This window comes from Mus pahari, chromosome 12 (assembly GCF_900095145.1).
Source record: "Mus pahari chromosome 12, PAHARI_EIJ_v1.1, whole genome shotgun sequence".
NCBI lineage: Eukaryota > Metazoa > Chordata > Mammalia > Rodentia > Muridae > Mus > Mus pahari.
The window spans coordinates 22,617,455-22,637,818 of NC_034601.1; the positions used below are offsets into that span (position 1 = coordinate 22,617,455).

Genomic DNA, 20,364 nt, shown 5'->3' on the forward strand with positions numbered 1-20,364 from the left:
ATTGAGTTAGTTTTCTATCACTACAAAAGATGTATGTTATCTCTGCCATGAAGGCCTCACCAGATAGGAAATCATTCTCAGAAGCAGAAAGTCTAAGATTAGATACCACAAGCTTCTCTGGGGAGCTGTGCCCTAGCTGTCAATGTCCACCTCTGTCTCGTCAAATGGCTTGTCAGATGAAAGAAACTCATGATTGGTTCAAGCACCATGTCTCAGCCTGCATGACATTAAATAGTTATATCCCCAAAGGCCTCAAATGAGGCTGCATTCTAAGGCTCTGAGTAATTGAATTGCTGAGAGCATTCTCCAGCTCCCTAAAGGTCTCTGCATCTGAATTCAGCTTTTGAGTGCAAGCCTGGAGTAGAACTGAGACTAGAGTGAGGACTAAGTTCTTGTGAGGACTCAGGAGTTGGCATTAGTCTCACTGCCCTTATATGCTGGCCAATGCATTTGATTATTTGGGCCTTTTGATGGTTTGTTTTTAAACCTGAAGTGAATACAGTTGACAATAGTGCTTTGATTGTGAGATGATGAATTTGCAGATGTTTGCTTTTGTGTTGTTTATATGTAATATTCTATACTGAGGATTTCATTTCTCTGCCTTCTTTCAGAATCATTGCCTGTAGTTTTAAAAGCTACCACTTTTGCTCTGAGATTGGCCTGCTATCAGCCCTCCCTGCTTCCCTTTTGTTCTGCCTGCCTTTTCTCTGGGAGGGATACCAGCTCCCACTCAAGACCCTTGTATCCACAGATAAAAGACACACGTACACAGTTTCTTTACAACTTGCCTTCTAGGCACAGTTGTTGGGTGTTACTATCTCCTGCCTGGAAAAGTATACCCTTACCAATTTATTATCTCCTTGTTCTCTCCACTTGCCCTAAACTTCAGTGGCTAGTTCCACCCAGCCCCTGCCAGGCATCCTTGGACACCCGCCTGTCGCAGAGGCTACAGGCCCCAGTCCCCTTCCCTAATCCCTCTGGGGGGCACCTCCCATGTCTTCTTCCTCCAAAGCATGGCAGAAAAAAAAAAAAAAAAAAGTCCCCTCTCCTCCCTCTGCCTTTTCCTCCTGGGACCCAGAAGTCACACCTATACCTTCTACATAGCAATTGGCCCCCGGCCTTCTTTACTGACAAATCAAGATCCATTTGGGGAAGTAGACCTTAGCGTTAGAACCACCCCTTTCAGGAAGTAGGCTTTGGTGGTCATTGTATTGATTTATAGCACTGAAGAAAATGATTGGTCAATCCAGGGACACCTTTCATAGATAGCTACAGGGGGTGATGCTAAATCATGTAAAGTGGGATTGTCTACACTAATCAGGATGTGTCACTTTTTTAGTAAATTATCCTATATACACAGAGCCACCTTTGCTCTTTGTTATTTAGTTACCAATGAGTGTGAGATATCTGAGTGTTTATTTGTTTGTTAAGAAAATAAATCATGATAATCTGATAGTTATGACAAGTAAGAATTAAAGTTCACTTCCGACCCCATTGTTTTAGTGTCACAAGAGACCTTTCCTTATTGCAGCAGGTCTTGCTTCTCTTTAGTAAATGTTCTTCTGGGATGAAGCCAGGCTGAAAGAAGTCATTGTACTCTCTAGACAGGAAGTTTCTACTTGTAATTTAACAGATGGAGTGACATCTTGTAAATACTGCTTGTCTTCTCTGATCCTACCTCAATTCAGAAAAACATAGGATGGAAAGAAAAGCCAAAGGGTCTGTGGGTTCAAGTAAACGAGGTAGTAATTAATCCCATTTTGCAAAATAAGAAAGTAAGTGTTAAATAATGACTTCTTCCAGTTACAATAAGATACTATAGAAATTTTGTGCTATTTAGTTCTAACATATGTATTACGCACAGTATCTAAGTGTGTGATTTAGAGTTGGGATGACCAGGCCTAAACTTTATCTTTTTAGTTTGTAGCTGTTGGATTTTCACCTTTTCTGTTAAATATGTTAGGTTCCAAAATGTCTGGGCATGTCAGTTCCCTCTATCTCTGCAACTGGGCGGCTGTGGCTGGGACTGAGTGAGACAGTTGTGAAAGACCTCCAGTGCTTGTGACAACATTGATAAGTGCTTTCTTATTTGCTTTGGCTGGCTGGTTTTTCTAGTTTTCTACAGTATATATGCAAAATTAGAGGGAAAGTAAATAACTTAGTGGGTTCCAATCTGGTGTGATTTACAGGCCTTTTTTTTTTTTTTTTTTTTTTTTTTTTTTGCTGTCCTTCACTGCGTTGATCTATCTGGCCCCTTTCCCTAGTAGAATCGTAAATGAACTGAGGAACAGTCAAGGAGATTTTAGCAACTAAAGCTGTTATGTTTGGCCCATAGAAATTTTCTTCATATTTTTTATCTGCTCAAACTCATGCCTTAGTTTTATCAGGATGGCTGCTGTGAAAGATATTCTTTCTTCATGAGAAAAGTGGGACTTTCAGTGGCTTCTGTGTTAGTAGTAGTAGTTGGCTGACGTTACTTTATTGTTGCTGAAAGGTGGATCTGTGTTTCTCAGAAGCAGTAGTCCCATGTCTCTGGCCTGATCTTGGCTAAGCATCCCTGGTTACTAATGAGCTGCTCTCTCTCACTTCCCCTCTCCTCTCCTTGTTCTTCCTGTGGAGTCCGCTTAGTTCATTTTTCAGTAGTGGAGCTGTGGAAAACTACTCTTCTTCAGATTTTCACCTAAATCTTTGGAGACTCTGTGTCAACTCTCCTGAGTAGTTTATCCCTCATCCCTACCTTCCCCCGCGCCCCCACCCAACCACAGAATAAAGATGAAAGCCTTTCTTCTTGGGTCAGAGGTACTTTTCTAAACAGTGTTGTTCATGAGACATAATAGACGTGCACAGCTTTGTGTAGGTGAATGAGCATTTTCAGCTGTTACAGTGTTTGTTGTAGTTCCTATAGGATGTGCTAACAGAGCACAGGGAGGAAAGCAGAGACAGATGTAGAAAGGAGGACAGGATTCTAGTCCCTATTTTCCCTCCTCCCCTCCCTCCCTTTTTTCTTCCCTTCTTCCTCCTCTTCTCCATTCTCTTCCTCACCTCACAGTACTTTTCTTTTTAAAAACAAACAAAACTCTTTTATGTCGTGTCTTAAATACACTAGTTAAAGTTTCCTCTAGGTATTGGAGAGGCTGGAGCTCTTTGCTGTACTATACTAGTGGTGTTTGAGATGAAGACGTCTGGGTTGATTCCATTTTGGTGTGTATCTCTTGGGTCACAATATAGGCATTCATTAGTGTTTTTAAAGTAAACCTAAAGAATGTATGTTGAGTTGACTTAGCTTAAATTCTTATAACTCTGTATGTGCATGACATGTATGTTTGTGTATGTTTGTATCTCTCTGTGTGTATGTGTGTGTGTACACAAAGGCATACTATATTTTGTATATTTAAAATATGTGCTTGTGGTGTGATGCTATTTTAGGAAAGTTTTCTTTTTCTTATATTAGTGTGGCTAATTCTATCATGGTTCTGGTCTAGCAGCCTGAACCATCTGGACCACGAAGTGTTAAGAGAGAAACTTAGTAACTGATTCATAATCAAACAAATAGCTCTGTGAGCTGGGATTATTCCTAGCATTGTCAGGGTGTTACGATTCCACAAAATTGTATTTATATAAGTTTATTATTTTGAGACCAGCTCAAATAGCAGTAGATTGTGTTAGGACAATTTTTGTGTGTTTTGATGTGTAAACTACATATGTACATATGCAGCAGTAAGGCAGAGGGAGGGAGTCTTCTAGTTGAGCAAGCCTTCCTCATCTTAGCCTAGTGATTTTGCTACTTTATACCTATAGCCTTTCCAGGTCCCTGGTTTTATAGGGTAACCCTTGATATTATACCTCCTTTGAGAGTCCGCCCTAAGTTAGGCCTTCATGTATTAAATACTAACTAATCAAGTAGAGTAGCAATCCAATTGAGTGGTACCCTCTTTCACCCCCATTACTGACAGCCATGTAAAGCTCATAGTTTTAGATTATCTTTTCATTTTTAACTTAAAATTTTCTTTCTTTGAAAACCAATTATGAATTGTAAGACAGAGGTGAAAACCTTCTGTAGTGTAAAATTTTCCTAAATCACTCAGTCCCATGGTTCAGGAGAGTGTCCCTCTGGGACAAGTCTGAGGCTGCCTGGGCTGTGCTAGAGGCTATCCTAGAATAATGAGCCGCCATGCTCTGCATTTTTCTCCTGTGCTTTTTCCACCTGATCGATGAGGTTAAGGATCCTGGTCTTGTATTTGTATTTTCTACTGTTCAGAGCATATTTGGCCCCTTCAAGAAAATGTCTATATGTGTTTCATTGCTTCCTTCTGCTCCCTCCTCTCCTCCCCCACCTCTACCACTCCTCCATTTCTATCCAGAAAAAGGCAGGCCTCCCATGATAGGCCAACCATGGCATATCAAGTTGTCGTTCCTCCTTTCTTTCATCCCTTCTGTAATTCTGTGGAGCAATACTGGTAATTGAACTCAGAGCCTTGGGCATGCTGGGGATACTTTTCCACTTAGCTGTACTCCCAGCCTGCACTGTTCATTTTAAAGAGTTAACTACAGTGCATGTTTTAGACTGGGTGCTTTATTTCATTTTGTTGGAGGATCTGCTGAGACAGTGTGATCTGTTTTGGATCCTGTGTTACCAGAAAGGGAACTGAGGATCACAAGTTTGTTCCTATCAAGAATGATCAGTTGATTGGCAGCATCAAGTTCAGTGACTAATACTAGCTGCATATAGCTCCTTTCAGCGCAAAGCTTTTTGTCTTTAGTCATCTGCAGGAGCGCCTCCGGCTGCAGTGGAGCTGGAAGATTGAAGGACATCTCCCTTTGGGACCTGGGACCTGTAGTGCAGTGGCAACTCCCAGTGACTCTGTATTCTTCTTTTTTATTCTCTTTTAAATTAATTAATTAAATTTTTTATACTCCATATTTTATTCCCCTCCCACTGTTCCACATCCCATATCTCCTCCCCACTCCTGTCTTCATGTGAATGTCCCCACCCCCCATCCAACCTGACCTCTAAACTCCCTGGGGCCTCCAGTCTCTTGAGGGTTAGGTGCATCACCTCTGAATGAACACAGAACCAGAAGTCCTCTACTGTATCTGTGTTGGGGGCCTCATATCAGCTGCTGTATGCTGTCTGTTTGGTTCTCAGGGGTCCAGATTAATTGAGACTGCTGGTCCTCCTACAGGATCGCCCTCTCCTCAGCTTCTTTCAGCCTTCCCTAATTCAACAACAGGGGTCAGCTGCTTCTGTTCATTGGTTGAGTGCAAATATCTGCATCTGACTCTTTCAGCTGCTTGTTGGATCTTCTGGCAGACAGTCATGCTAGGTCCCTTTTTGTGAGTGTTCTATAACCTCAGTAATAGTGTCAGGCCTTGGAACCTCCCATTGAGCTGGATCCCACTTTGAGTCTGTCTCTGGACCTTCCCTTCCTTTCCTCAGGCTCCTCCATTTCCATCCCTGTAATTCTTTCAGACAGGAACAATTAGGGTCAGAGTTGTGACTGTGGGATGGCAGCCCCCTCCCTCACTTGGATGTCCTGTCTTCCTGCTGGAGGTGGGCTCTATAAGCTCTCTCTTCCTACTGTTGAGCATTTCATTTACATTCCCTCCCTTTGAGTCCTGGGAGTCTCTCACCTCCCAGGTCTTTGGTGCATTCTGGGGAGGGGGGTGGTGTCCCCCAACCTTCTACTTCCTAAGGTTGCCTGTTTCCATTCTTTCTGCTGGCCCTCAGGGCTTCAGTCCTTTTCCTTCACTAGATATCAGATCAGTTCTCCCCCTGCCCCACCACAACTACTTTTCCTCCCAGGTCCTTCCCTTCCCAATTGTGATTGCTTTCTTCTCTCTCCCAAGTGCTCAGACAGATCCTGTGCATGCCAGGCAAAAGTGTACCTTCGTACCTTCTCTTTTTCTGTTAACATAGCAGTATTTCTGTGAAAAGCTCACTCAGAATCACCACTAAAAATTAAAAATCTTATGATTTTTAGTTATAAAAATTGTAAAAATACAATCTTAATAAAATTTCATAAAATTATAAAATTTTTAATTGTATCGTAAAAGTACAATTTTATAATTAAATTATAAGTCAGTTTATTAAGTTGTGGAGCTTGCTATTTCCTTGCAAACCCTACTCATATTTGGATGAAAGACATAAATATATATTTTAGAAATTATGTTAGAATTAGCTTTAGGCAAAACTTTGACTCTATAGATTTAACTAGCTTTACAGTTTTTCTAAATTTAAATTTGTATTTTTACTTATTCACTTTCCTTATCACTCATTGCCCCCATCCTGGCCACCCCATCCTGCAATTTTTCCCCATCCCCCTCCTCTTCTGAGGGGATGGGGCCCCTCTGGGTATCCTCCAACCCTGGTGTGTCTGTGAGGTTAGGGACTTCCTCTCCTATGCAGGCCAGACAAGGCAGCCAGCTAGAAGAAAATATCTCAGTCAGACACAGCTTTGGGATAACCCCCACTCCAGTTGTTTGGAACCCACATGAAGGCCAAGCTGCATATCTGCTACTTATCAGGGAGGAGGCTTAGGCCCAGCCTGTGTATGTTCTTTGGATGGTGATTCAGTCTCTGAGAGTCCCCAAGGGTTAAGGTTGGTTGACTCTGTTGGTCTTCCTGTGGAGTTCCTATCCCCTTCGGGCCCCAGAATTCGTCTTATTCTTCCATAGGAGTCCCCAAGCTCCATTCACTGTTTGGCTTTGTGTGTCTGTATCTGTCTGTGTCAGATGCTGGATGGAGCCTCTCAAAGAACAAAGTGCTCCTGTCTGCAAGCATAACAGAGTATCATTAATAGTATTAGGGACTTGTGCTTGCCCATGGGATGGGTCTCACATTGGGCTGGTTGTTCATTGGCAATTCTCTCATTCTCTGTTCCTTTTCCTATCCCTGCATTTCTTATAGACAGGATAAATTTTGGGTTGAAACTTTTGTGGGTTGGTTGGTGTCTCTATTGGTCCACTGGGTTTCCTGCTTAGCAACAGAAGGTGGCCTCTTAGGTTCTATATCCCCAGTGTAGTGAGTTACAGCTCAGGTCACCCCAGTGATTCTTGAGCACTTTCCTTATTCCAGGTCTCTGTCTATACTGCTGGAGGTGCCCCCACCTATTCACCCCCCTCAGTTACAGGTTTCTATTCGTTTTTTGTGGCTATCTAGCAATTTCTACTGTCTTTCACCACATCTGACCCTGACCCACCCCCCATTCCCCTACCCATTCTCCCTCCCTCCCAGTTCCCTCTCTCCTTCTGCATCTTATGCCTATTTTACTCCCCTTCTAAGTGAGATTCAAGTATCCTCGCTTGGGCCTTCCTTCTCGTTTGGGTGTGTGGAGTGTAACGTGGTAACTGTATTTTATGGCTAATATTTGCTTATAAGTGAGTACATACCATGCATGTCTTTTTTTAGATTGGGTTACCTCATTCAGGGTGACAGCCTCAAGTTCCCCATCCATTTGTCTGCAAAATTCATGATGTCTTGGTTTTTAATAGTTAAATAGATTTCCATTGTGTAGATTTACCACATTTTCTTTATCCATTCTTCAGTTGAGGGACATCTAAGTTGTTTCCAGTTTCTGGCTATTATGAATAAAGCTATGAATATAGTTGAGCAAGTATCTTTGTGGGATACTGGAACATCTTTTGGATATATGTCCAGGAGTGGTATAGCTGGGTCTTGAGGTAGAACTATCCCCAGTTTTCTGAGACGCTGCCAAACTGATTTCCATATTGATTGTACAAGTTTGTACTCACCCAGTAATGAAGAAGTGTTCCCCTTGCTCCACATCATCACCACCATGTGCTCTCTTGAGTTTTTTATTTTATCCATTCTGATGGGAACCTCAGAGATATTTTAATTTCCCTAATGAATAAAACTTGTTTAAGTGATTCTCAGCCATTAAAAATTCCTCTGGTGAGAATTCTGTTTAGCTCTGTATACCCTTTTTTTTAAATTGGGTTATTTTGGTTGTTGGTGTCTAACCTCCTGAGTTCTTTATAAATTTTGGATAATATCCTTCTGTCAGATGTAGGATCTTGAAGATCCTTTCCCAATCTCTAGGCTGCTCATTTGTCCTATGGACCTTGTCCTTTGCCTTACAGAAACTTTGCAGTTTCATGATGTCCCATTTATTGATTGTTGGTCTTAGAGCCTGAGCCACTGGTACATTTTTATTAGAGAAAATAAAGCCCAGCTTGATTTTTGGCATTATACTCTTGCTCTTGTAAAGCATCTGAATAACATTTGATGAATGCATGAAAATCTGAAGAACCTTGGTCAGCAGAGGAGAGCCGACAGGGGAGTCTAGTTTCACGGTGTCAACCTTGGTCACTCTGATGATACTGTTTTCTCCTCTATTTTACTTTTTTAGGACATAGCACGTCTTTTGCAAGAGAAGGAACTACAGGAAGAGAAAAAGAGGAAGAAACACACTCCAGAGTTTTCCGGGGGAAATGCTTTTGGAGATAACTACTATTGTGAGGATGGAGGTAACAGCCAATGCCTGCATGTGACCTTCTCTGTCCTTAGCCTCAGCTACAGAACTCCCTTTTCATTTGGTCCATAGGTCAGCTGAGGAGTTTGGAGACATGTCTCTTGTCCTCAGGCCCTGAGTACAGTTTAGATTTGTGGCAATATTCTATTTGATTTTAAAATTTATATTTTATTTTGTTTTAATGAACGACTGTTTTTCACATTTATGACAGTCAGTCTTTTTGACTTAGAACTTGAACATGACTTTATAACGTTGATGTACTCCTTGTGATAAAGCCATTATAGCGTTGTACTGTTCCCTAAATACAAAAGCTTGTGGTAGAGAAAATGGTGGGTGTGGCTCAGGAGGTAACATTTTCCTCAAAAAGGACTCAGCAGTGCTGTTTGAGTACAGAAGGCACGTCATGCATCAGTCACTGGGTAAGAGCTTTGTCTGCCCTTTCCTTTCTCTGATAACTTGCAGTACCAGACTGGGCAATCCACTGTTTACTGTCATTCTTGATTCCTCTGCTGCTTGATTACCGCATAGAATAATTCGTGAGGGAAAGAACTTCCTCGAGTCCCATGTTGTAGTGCCTGCTTTTCAGTGTGGTGGTGGTGACACTGCAGTGGTGCAGATCATCTTCAAAGTGTGTTGGGAACAGAATATTTGCAAACATAAAACTTAGTCCAGCTCTCTCAGAAATTTAGCAAATGAAGGACATTTCTTCTGTCTTCATGTGTTATTGATTTTTGAGGTTGGATTTGAATATTATACTTGCAAAAATACCAGTGAGCAAACTAAAAACAGCTTAGAGAGTAAAAAATTTTCAGATCAATGATCCTAGAGTGTTTAGAAAACCAGTCATCAGCTGCTTTTAAAGAATTCTATCACATAAAAGTAAGTGTGCTTTTGCCTTTAATAAGCAGAAGGGAGCGTGTGTGTGTGTGTGTGTGTGTGTGTATTATTGTAGTTTGAGAATCATACTGCCCAGCTGTCCCCTCCCCATTTTTCCCTAACAAGACTGTAATTAGCAGTCACCTCTCTGGCCTGTTTGGAAAGTAACTTGATTTTGATTTCCTCCTCCATAAGCTCAACTCTTTTGTTTTTTAAATTCCTATCTTTATTATACTCATTTTTCTTCTGACATTGTATATTGCATCTTACACAAAGAAAGGAAAATTATTACCAGTGTTTTATATAATAGGTTCCAGGAGATATAAAGTTTTATTTATTGTTCTCTAGTATGAAATCAAATCTTAAAAATGTAGAATTTTAGTGGCGGTGGCTTTTTTTTTAATTTTTAAATTTGCTTTCAAAGCGTGTCCAATATAAGAAAAATTACTCAAATTTTTAAATTTTATTTTATGTGTATGGGTGTTTTCCTTTCAAGTATGTCTGTGCATTGCATGTGCCCATGGAGGCCAGAAGAGGGCGCCAGATCCCTGGAACAAGATTTAAGGATGATTTTTGAGCCACCCTGTGGGTGCTGGGAATCAAACCTAGGTCCTCTGGAGGAATGTTCTTTACCACTTGCGTCAACTTTTCGGCCCCTCTATTTCAAAAGTCTGAATAACATTAGTCAACTAAAATGTCCATTTTAGGTCATTGTATTAAACCCTAATACTAACTTGAGCTGGTACTCAGACTTTATGATAGGAGACTATTTAAACATTTTGTGGTTTTTGATTTTTTTTGTTTTGTTTTGTTTTCTTGTTTTTGTTTCTTTGTTGTTGTTTTTTTCTTTTCAAGATCCCAAAAATTATATTTATTTTATTTACTTTTATAAACGTGTAGAGAGTGGAATACGTGCTTGTTTCAGGGTATTTGGAAGTGGTAAGGAATGGCGAATGTTGGCTCCTCTGAACTTGTATAGACACTGGTATTTCCTTTAGCTCGGCTGTAGTGTGGGTTGTTTTAGAGTTCTCATTTATATGCATTTCAGGTAGACCAAGTTGGATTCCATAGGGAGTTTGCTGTTCACCTTATCTTTACAAAGCACTCCTTATATGCTTATGTAAGGGTTCTTTCCCAACACACACGATCAATTGAGCAATTCTTAGATCTGCCTTTTTGTCTTTTTTAAATCTGTTTTTTGCCTTAATTATGCAATAATCATAGTGTGTCAATATGTTTGCCCTTTCAGCTTTTGCTGTACATAAGCTTTAATCATAAAAATGATCAACTATAGATTATAAATTTGAAATTATCCAAAACATTTGTGAGATGTTTGTAGAAAAATATCACAAATTATTCATTTGTAAATTTATGTTTTTCTTCAGAGTCACTTGCTTTGTATCATGTTCATATTTGTGATTGTCTCTTACCTACCAATAACCTCTGAAGATTATTATTTCAGTTTCTTAGGAAATTTTGTAGTTTGACTTCTGGCATTTTTCTTATTTATAAAATGAAATTATAAAATATATATTTCTTACAAAGATTTTGAAAAGATCAAATAATGAGATTTTGATGAATAGCTTGTAATTTTTAAAGTTTATTTAAAGTGTAATATACATATATACTACATAAATACATATATACATGCATACATACATACATATGGATATGCATATTGTTTAAACAAAAACTTCCTTTGAATGAGAAACATAGAAGCACACACTTAAAATGTATATATGTGTATATGTATGTGCGCAATACACACCACACACAGATTGCCAATGAAGATATTATTATTATTTGCCGGATAACTTGGTCTCAAGAACATCCACATCACTCTCTGCAACCAGAAGGGGTTGGAAAGGATTTGGGTAGAATCCTCAACTGTGGTTTCCCCTACACTAGATTGAAAGATGCTATCTTAGGTAAACTACAGAAAAAGACAGCTACTATCAATCCCTGTTCAGGAGAAATTAAAGCTAAATCATACTCTCATAAGTTCATGTTCAAACAAAAATCTTTGGTTTTGCTCTGAGCTAAATGATGGACTCCACTCACACAACTTCCTAAACAAGCTGGTACAGACACTGTAAACCACCTCTCTGAGTGAGAGCATCGTTGAATAGCTGGTCAGAATTATATTCATTCTTTCGAGTAGCCAATTCTTTATCTGTTGTGAAAACAGTTAATGGACATCAAAAGAACAGATGTTTTTACTGTAGAAACTGCTATATCTCAGTTATTTTTATGTCAAGTACAAATTTGACTATGAACTCTGGAGAAAATAAGTATTAAATTTATGTAAAGACTTTCCTTCATTATATAAATAGCAGTGTTTTTACATCTTTTTTTTTATGTTAGAGTCAAATAACACAGCCCAACAAAACCCCCTTAAGTCCACCTACTCATGTAAGCTGTTTCCAAGTTCAGCAAATGATTGATTATAGCAAGGAGCAGCTTAGTTGTCTGAACATCTTTTCATGGAATAGGAATTTGTTTTTGAACTATTTTGGAACTGTTGTTAAATGCTTTAGAAATGCTAAAATTACTATGGCCTTGCAAAGTGCTTATTAATTTCTTTTCTTGTTTTTATAATATACTTGGGCCTGATAGTATCCTATAAAAGCCCCTATGTACATGGTGGGCTGTTTTCTTTTTTGAACTAGGGACTTGAATTTATAGCTTATACTTTATTTTTAGACGTAGAAGATAGTATGGGTGGTTTTGGAATATATTTGGAAGATGACCCCTGCTCATGTATGCCATATGGCATTCCTCTTTTAGTTTTATCCTTGCTAAGAATCAACTAAAATAAGGAACAAAATTAGCTCAGTATAACAACTCATTAACTTCTTAACAATTTCCTCCACTTTGTTCTCCTTCTCCACTCAACTGTGGTAGTAGGCTGCTCTGGAAGTGTGTGGGCATGCTTGTTCTGGACACATGGCCGAGAGCAGTGAGACATTTTGATCTAAGCAGCAGTCAGGAACATTGTTCTCTCTCTCTTTATTCTCACTTCAGTGATGATGTGTTCTCACCCCATTTAAAAACACAATATAACCACTGTTTTACAAAACTTCACAGCCTCTGTTAGCACCTATTTCAGCTGCTCGATGGCTTTATAAAGTAGAATTGTTGTCCATCATTTTGGTATTGGCAAATATGAACATGCTAAGCTCTTCTTAATCATGATCAGATTCTTTTAGATTCATATTATTTCACTTATGTTTTGCTTTTTACCTTTTGGCTATGTATGCATGGACCATTCCAGTATTCATCTCCAAATCTCAATTTGTAAATGTCTCAAAGCAATTTTATTCACCTAAAATATAGATTAGTATGGGGTCCCAACTCCCTTTGTAATGAATTTATACTCTCATTAAGTTATCCTTTTTTATGTTTATACCCTTTACCTCCACTCAGACCAGTCAAGGTCAAGGAGGGACAGGGAACTGGGTTCTGGACACTCAAAGTTTTGTAGACTCCAAAACGATGGGAAGACTGTAAGGCAGAAGGAGAAACCAAGGCATCAGCAGGAGAACTTGGAAGATCTGGAAGAATGCCATCCATCAGAGAGATCCCTGCCTTCTGCTAGCTGGAGCAGAGGGAGGGAGGATTCCCAGACTGCCTGTGAGCAGCAGGAAAGAAAGCGATCTCTTCAGGAGAGGCTCCGGAAATCTCCACTTCCCAAGATCAGCGGGGAGGTATTTCTGAGCACTGACTCTGAAGACTGGGAAGCTGACTGTAGCCCTGGAACTCGGAGTCGGGAAAAGCAGTCTCATCACCGTGGCAGACTTTCACCCAAGTCTTCACAGAAAACAGGACTTCCCTATAAGGAAATTGTATATGGGAGGGACCCTGGGCAAGGTGACCACAGAGAAAGGAGACATAGGCCCAGGACTTCTCCCTTCTCAGAAGATAAAGAACTTCGCTATCACCATGTTGCAGGTAATGGATTGCCCTGTTGGAAGTCCTGTATCTAAAGCCAGTCAGTTTAATAAGCATCTTAAGCAACCTTCATCTCTATTCACTTTGAACTTCTGTCCTTAAAATGAATCTTGTGATACTATATGAGGTGTCTGATTGATCTTACGTCTGTAGGAAGGAGGAAAGACCTGTACTGTCTCCAGTAAGCGCATGCTGCATTCTTAGGGCCTTCTCCTGGGCCACATTGGAAGAGTTCCCATCCCAGGACTTAGTCATTGTTTGCCACAACCTTGCATCAGATACTCTCATTCTGCATTGAAACTTCTTGACTGTTTGGTTTTATTTAAATGAACTGAGAAGGTATGGTTGTAGTTGACATCTGTGTTTGTCTAGTGTAGTTCCAGCGGGACTAGAAGTACTGTATTCTCTTGGTCTCTCATCATCTCACCTGGGAGCGAGATGTCATCTAGGCTGTCTTTTTAGAGTAGTGTCAAAGAGCGGACATTCAGTTCATCTCTCTCGGACATTTGGGCAGGACATAACTAGCACAGGGTACTTTCTAACCCTGGAAAGTTCTAGGTGGGCTCGGAAGATTTTTAATCCTAGAAGGAATAATGTAATAAAAGCTTAAAATCATTGTTTTCGGTTAAGTTTTGTTTGAATATGCACTCTTAACTATACAATTGTTGTTCTGAGTACCAAGATATACAAGCTTTCAATACCTGTAAAGAAATGAGGAGATGGGCTGGGTAGTTGCTCTGTGGGCGAAGCACTTCCTACATGAGTATGAAAACCTGACTTTAAATCTCTTGAATCCATAAAAAAGCCGGGTGGCCTTAACAGCTGCCTGCAATCCCTGTACTCAAGAGAAAGAGAGGATTCTTGGAACAAGCTACCTAGCTTGATAGCTACCTACCCTAGCCAGAAGTGGTTAGTGAGAGGCCTAGCTTCAGGGTATAAAACTGAGAGGGAGAACAAGAAGACAAACAAACAAAAGCCACAAATACCTGATAACTGCTGGAGTCTGTACATACATACATACATACATACATACACACACACACATATTACAAACACAGTACACACCCATACACATGTATACTTTTATACTATATTTTTACCTGCAAAAAGTAAAGTTAAAAAGCCCAAACTTTAAAAGAGAAGAAATTAGTTATATATAGGAAATAACTCTTTAAGTTTTGGGCACCTCTGGTCCTTAGATCTGTAGTGCGTCATGGATACAGTAGGTGTGTACTCTGTGCTGCCTGGAACATGCTGAAGGAAGGCTTTTCTTGTGATACCATGATGTGCGTAATTTTAGTAGGTGTAACATTCACCAGTCTAGTTTCAGTCAATGTTTACTAAGTTTTACAGGGATGGAAAGATTATTGTAACAGAAGAATGAAGGAAGAACTGCCGTGGTCAAATCAAACTTTAATTGTGATTGAAAAACTAGTTTCTAGGTTGCCTATTCATTAGACTCTTTTGCTTTTCTTATCATATTTCATGTTAAAAGGACTTGGTTATAAGAAAATTTAAATTGCAGTTTAGGAAGCTATACTGAATACAATATATATTGTTGCTTAGAGTTTTATGTCAGTGTGTAAGCTTCAGAGGCAGATGGATATATTTAAGGATGTGTACATAAACATCTTTATATTTGATGTACCATGTTAGGGAGGCATGAACAAAGTACTTGGAAACTAGAGAGAGTATGTTGCAGTTCATAAGTAGGCTTATAAGAAAGTTACACTATTGTAGATTACACTTGTAGGATAGAAGAGACATGGTGAGTCCATTGATCTCTAAGTTCAGATTCTGTGAACCTAATATGAATGTGCTCGCTTGAAAGGCCAATTAACCTTTAGTGCATTTACTTATGTGCTAGGGTTTTCAAGCAGATTTGAGCACCTGAAATTAAGCACAGACTTAGAGTCTCTAGTACTAGAGTTGTAAGTAAATGTATGCTGTGTTAGCACAGGGTTTAGAGAACAGTGTGGCCGTAGCTAAAAGGGTTATTGTGTGCACTGCAGGCTGCTTTTCACTTTAAACTCAGCCAGCTTCAGACCTTTAGGGTTCCCAGGTCCTGTTGGGGTTTGATTTTTGAACCTTCTTGGTGTAGTTAGGGGAATGCATTAAGAAATCATAATTAGGTATTGGTGTCAGCTCTTGATGTTAAAAACAGCTAGCGTTCTTAAAGATGTGGTATATGCTAGATTTGCCAGATTCTATTTCAGAAAACGATGAATAAACTTAGCAGGATGACAGACAACATTGAGTCCAAGAACATTTGCAGAATAGGTGTGCAGAAATCAGATGAAAATGAAATTGCTAAATTAAAGTAAGGATTGATTGACTTTCTCTAAAACAATTAAACTGGGTCTGACTTTGAGAGGAGCTCACTGTGCTGTACATCTGTGACAGCTCATTGGTTACACAAGCTATTCTCACCTTCCAGAACCTTAAATACTGTACTTAACTATTGTAAATTCCTGCCCAGATACACTGTAATGTGCCCTAAATGTCAAATGCTTCTTATAAAATATGCATACTACACAATACCAAAAAACTAATCAGTTATATTTTAGTTTGCTTCGTGTAAATTTATCTTCAACAATAGTATTTGAATTTCTCTTCAGCCTCAGTAGTGGTGCACACCTCTATCTATTTCCAGTACTCAGAAAACAGAAAATGGGCTCTTTGTGATTGGAAGGCAATCCTGGTCTATGTAATGAATTCTAGGACAGCTAGTACTTCATAACAAGACCTATCCAGTGATCTTTCCACTTCCATTTATGTTTCTGTATTACATTTTATTTAAAGAGACTAGTTCATTTGTGTTTCTTTTGGGAAGTCTTTGTGTTCCCTGATGGTGGGATGTTAAGCAAAATAAATGAGGATGACTGTCTAGAAACTGGAAGTGTTGCTTAGGGTAGAGCACTTGCCCAACAAGATCATCTGCAGTACCACACAAAAATAAGGGAAGGAGGAGGGAGATGGAGAGAGAGAAGGGGAAACTAGTGTGGCTCATCTACTTAAAAGTAGTTCCCAGGTTCTATTTAGAGTGGCAAGATCTCCACTTACCTCTGTTTTTATAATGCTTACTTTCCAATCCACTGTATACTTAGAAAATTTATGTCACTTCAGGCAGGTGGGTAGGATACCGTATTAGGGAGGCCTGACCTGTCTTAGACTTGAAAGTTTCTAAGAAATGAAAATTGCAAATGCCAGCGATGTGCAGGGATGTGAGTCAACTGTCATCACCTATGTAGTTGAGCAAGAGAGAGCTATTACTTTAAATTGTGACTCCTGTTAAAGAATTGCATTTATTCTTTTTAAACTTATAGTAGTTATAATCTTATAATTCTGTCCGCTTAGTAAGACGATGTATTCATTTTAATACATCTTTGTTAGAATTTTAAGAGAAATACTGTCAGTTATTTTTTTATTTTTTATTTTTTTATTTTTTTTTTTGCGTAGAATAGAAGCACCCACTTGTGGAAAATATTACTTGTTTTGAAACTGAGTGTATGCACCTGTACTGTTTCATTAGTTGTGATCTCAGACATAATCTGTCATCCTCAGAGAGCCTTTAGGCTGCTCACTACACTTCTCCCTTCTGTAGGAGGGAGGTGAAACAATTATCCTTCTCAGACTTTACCCAGGTGCCCTACTCAGATATGTCTTTCTAAACATGCTCATGCAAATCATAATTCAGAGAATTGTATTTACCCAATTGCATATGACCTATTCTTGAGACTATCCCAAACCAGTCAGAAATGGGTTGTAAATCAGGACAGACCAGTGTAGGATTCAGTACCTACCATTAGAGGTGGTTTGTTGTGATCTGTGTAGTCAGGTCCTTGAAAGTGTGAGTTTAAAAAGACAAGCTTTCTCTTTGTGTTTATGATAAGATGCACACACACACGAGTCTATATTTTAAATTTACCACAATGTTAAGTAAGTAGACTGTCTACAAAATAGATTTTATAAGATAAATCAGATTCTCTAATTTATTTTTATTTTCATTTATATATGTGTTAATAGATTTGGAGACAAATTATCGAGGTATTTTTGCTAGCCATTATTTTAATATGTGCTTATTTTGATGACATAATACACGAAGCCAGTGATTCTATGTTTCGTGAAGATAAGAATCCATTACAAAGACCTACATTATATGCCCAAGGCAAGGGCTCACTCATCCTACACAAAGTAGAATATATGGTATTAGGGACAGTGTCTTAATATTCAAGCACTCAAAAGTGGTTCTCATAGGTGCAGGTGGCTCTGATCAGTAGAGCAAAGAGAAAATTCTTTAGAATAAATTAGGTGTCCACTTCGTGTTCATTTACTGATGGTTATACTAGGTACCTGATCTATGGGTTCCATTAAAAGGTTTTGTTATTTCTGAGGGCAATATATTTATCCTATTGACTAATTGTAACTTATAAAAGCATGGAAAGGAAAGTATCCACAATTTTGAAAAGACATTAACTTTTAGCTAATTTGAAATATATAGAATGGTGTGTGCTCCTATAACATTGCAAAATAACAAAGCATGATTGGCAGCCCTTTTCTCTAGAGGACTCAATTCTAAGGTCATTGTATTTTCTGATAAATCCTCTATATTTTGTTTTCCCTACAATTTTGTAATGTCATTAGCAGATGGGTCAAAGCTGTGGGAAAGATCTAGAAGATCTAGAGCAATTTTTTTTTTTGTATCAGACAAAGGGTGAGCAGGACCATTTTTGACAGGTTTTCACCACACTGGTAAATGGCCCTGACTGCTCTGCAGGAAGTTGTACAGGCTAGACGAACCCAGAGGAAGCTGTTCTATTTGTTTACTTAGCCATATTAAAACTCTGATTCTGAAACCTTCTTTTCTGTGAATTCTCATCTTCAGTGGCTTTGTTTTTCTTTTTAGTTCCTGTTTTGTCATTCTGATGTTGAAAAAGTATATGAGAAATGTTTCTACCATGTAGATTTTGGAAAGTAACTTTGTTAAAATGTTTCAATTGTGCATATGACTATTTGATGCCCAGGAAACATTTATTTCAGATGTGCCCCATGGTGCAATCTACACACTGGGGGGCAGTGTCCTCAGTATTAAATGTTAAGGGAGAATGTCTTTTTCCTAATATTTTCATCTTTTCAGAAAACAGCCTCAGTTACCTCATTGAATTGAGTTTTTTCTAGGAATGAAACCAAGAGGAATAAAAGAAGCTGTCTCTACTCCAGCACGAGTGAGCCACAGGGACCAGGAGTGGTATGATGCTGAAATTGCCCGGAAATTGCAAGAGGAAGAACTTTTGGTGAGTACATTTTAGGTAAAACTTCAAACAAAGGACTGTGTGAGCTGAAGCATAATTCAGTTTTATAATAAACACAATAGAGTTCCACTGTTGGCATTATGGTTCCCTCTGGAACTCTATAACTCGCATCTTTTCTGGGGGGGGGGAGAGGGGGGAAGAATCAAGCCAGTGGAAGTGGAACAGAATATACTCCCCTTTACCCATGATTAAGTTCTATAATTTTGGTTATCTGATATTGAAAATAAATACTTTGAGTGCATTATTCAAAGTGGCATCTTCCATTATTGGGATTATTGATCTTTTCCTGTAAGTGATTTGTAAATTAAACCATTTGAATTTGTTTGCATTGGGAAAATAGTCCTTACAGGGTTTGGCATTATCTGCAGTTTCAGGAAGCAGCTTCACCTTAGCCTACAAGAGTATAGTGTAGTGCATAAGGAGGCCTTCTACATCTGGTTGTGGGGATTGATAAAGCGTTAGCAGCAGAACTCCATATTCTGATTTTTGCATTAATATGTTTTGGTGGTTTTCTAAAAATATTCTGTTGAGTAGGTTGCGAAGTCCTTTTATTCTGACTGGTGAAAGTATACCCTCTGGCCAACAACTTCAGGGATTCAACTACAATTCCAGTTGATTTTGTATAAGATATTTTAAATGGACAGCACAGATTCCAGTTATTTGTTGTTTCTGATTCGCAGGCTACTCATGTGGACTTGAGAGCAGCTCAGGTTGCCCAGGATGAGGTCAGTTCCCATCAATAAGGTTTCCCTGCATCGTGAGAAACCACCTCAAGTCTGGGATTAATGCCATTGTCTGTGTCTTGCTTAGGAAATTGCTCGACTTCTAATGGCTGAGGAAAAAAAAGCTTACAAGAAAGCCAGAGAGCGAGAAAAGTCATCTTTGGACAAAAGGAAACATGACTCTGAGTGCAAGGTAATGTGGGGGCTGTTTTGTTTTGCTTTATTTTTAAATCAGCAATAAAATGAGAAGTGAAAACGGGGTTCTGCTTTCAGGATAAGGTCTGGAAATCTATTTTGGTGTGTAAAAATACATGCCTTGCATGCTTGAGTAATGTGTCTTGGTTGTTTCACAATGAAACATGTCATTGAATTTATACTGCTAAGTTTGCAAAGCACATTTTAATCATTTTCAGACCGACTCAGATTCAGGAATCTGATTTTATCTAATTACATCACAAAAGGACGCACTGTGTTCCTCTTCCGCCAGAGCTGCCCCAGTGGCCTGTACTTGCTCTACGCTCTCAGTGTGCCTGCACCATCCTTCTCTCCTCCAGACACCTTTCTCTTGTGTCATAGATGGTGACTGACAAGTAAATGCATGTCCCTAGCACCAACTGCTTATGTCTTAGCACAGCAGTGCTTGCGCAGGACCTGCAACTATTAGCCTTTCCTTTGTTAATCAGATTGCATTGTTGCATATGATTTTTCTACTGTCAGTTAATCTAATTGTTGTGTACACTGGTTGCAAGTTAAATTTGACAATTAGTATTTGTGTGAAAAGGTCTCTTTTCCTGACTGTGAGAGGAAGACAACCAGTGGTGCTGGTGCACAATGATAGAATATACTCAAGAGGCAGAGGCAGGGGTCACTAGAGTAAGAAAAATGATGGACGGCAAACAAATGCAAAGCCAAGTAGTGTGGCCGAACATATACAGAGGAAGAGGGTTCAGGCAGTAAGGCCCTGGGAAGCAGAGTTTGCACTAGCTTAGGAACATGGAGCCTAGAATGTGG

General features: G+C 39.2%; 1 protein-coding gene across 3 annotated transcripts in view; it reads left to right on the top strand.

Moving 5' to 3' along the window:
• Ccdc50 (coiled-coil domain containing 50) overlaps nucleotides 1–20,364 on the top strand; it is a 51,786-nt gene that overhangs the window by 22,072 nt on the left and 9,350 nt on the right. For 2 of the 3 annotated variants that reach the window (XM_021209575.2, XM_029544402.1), the window contains exons 5-9: nucleotides 8,370–8,487; nucleotides 12,795–13,319; nucleotides 18,498–18,613; nucleotides 19,312–19,356; nucleotides 19,442–19,546. In XM_021209575.2, the coding sequence (XP_021065234.1) occupies nucleotides 8,370–8,487; nucleotides 12,795–13,319; nucleotides 18,498–18,613; nucleotides 19,312–19,356; nucleotides 19,442–19,546 (909 nt within the window). The remainder of the gene's footprint in view (nucleotides 1–8,369; nucleotides 8,488–12,794; nucleotides 13,320–18,497; nucleotides 18,614–19,311; nucleotides 19,357–19,441; nucleotides 19,547–20,364) is intronic. The other variant, XM_021209576.2, reaches the window with a different exon arrangement.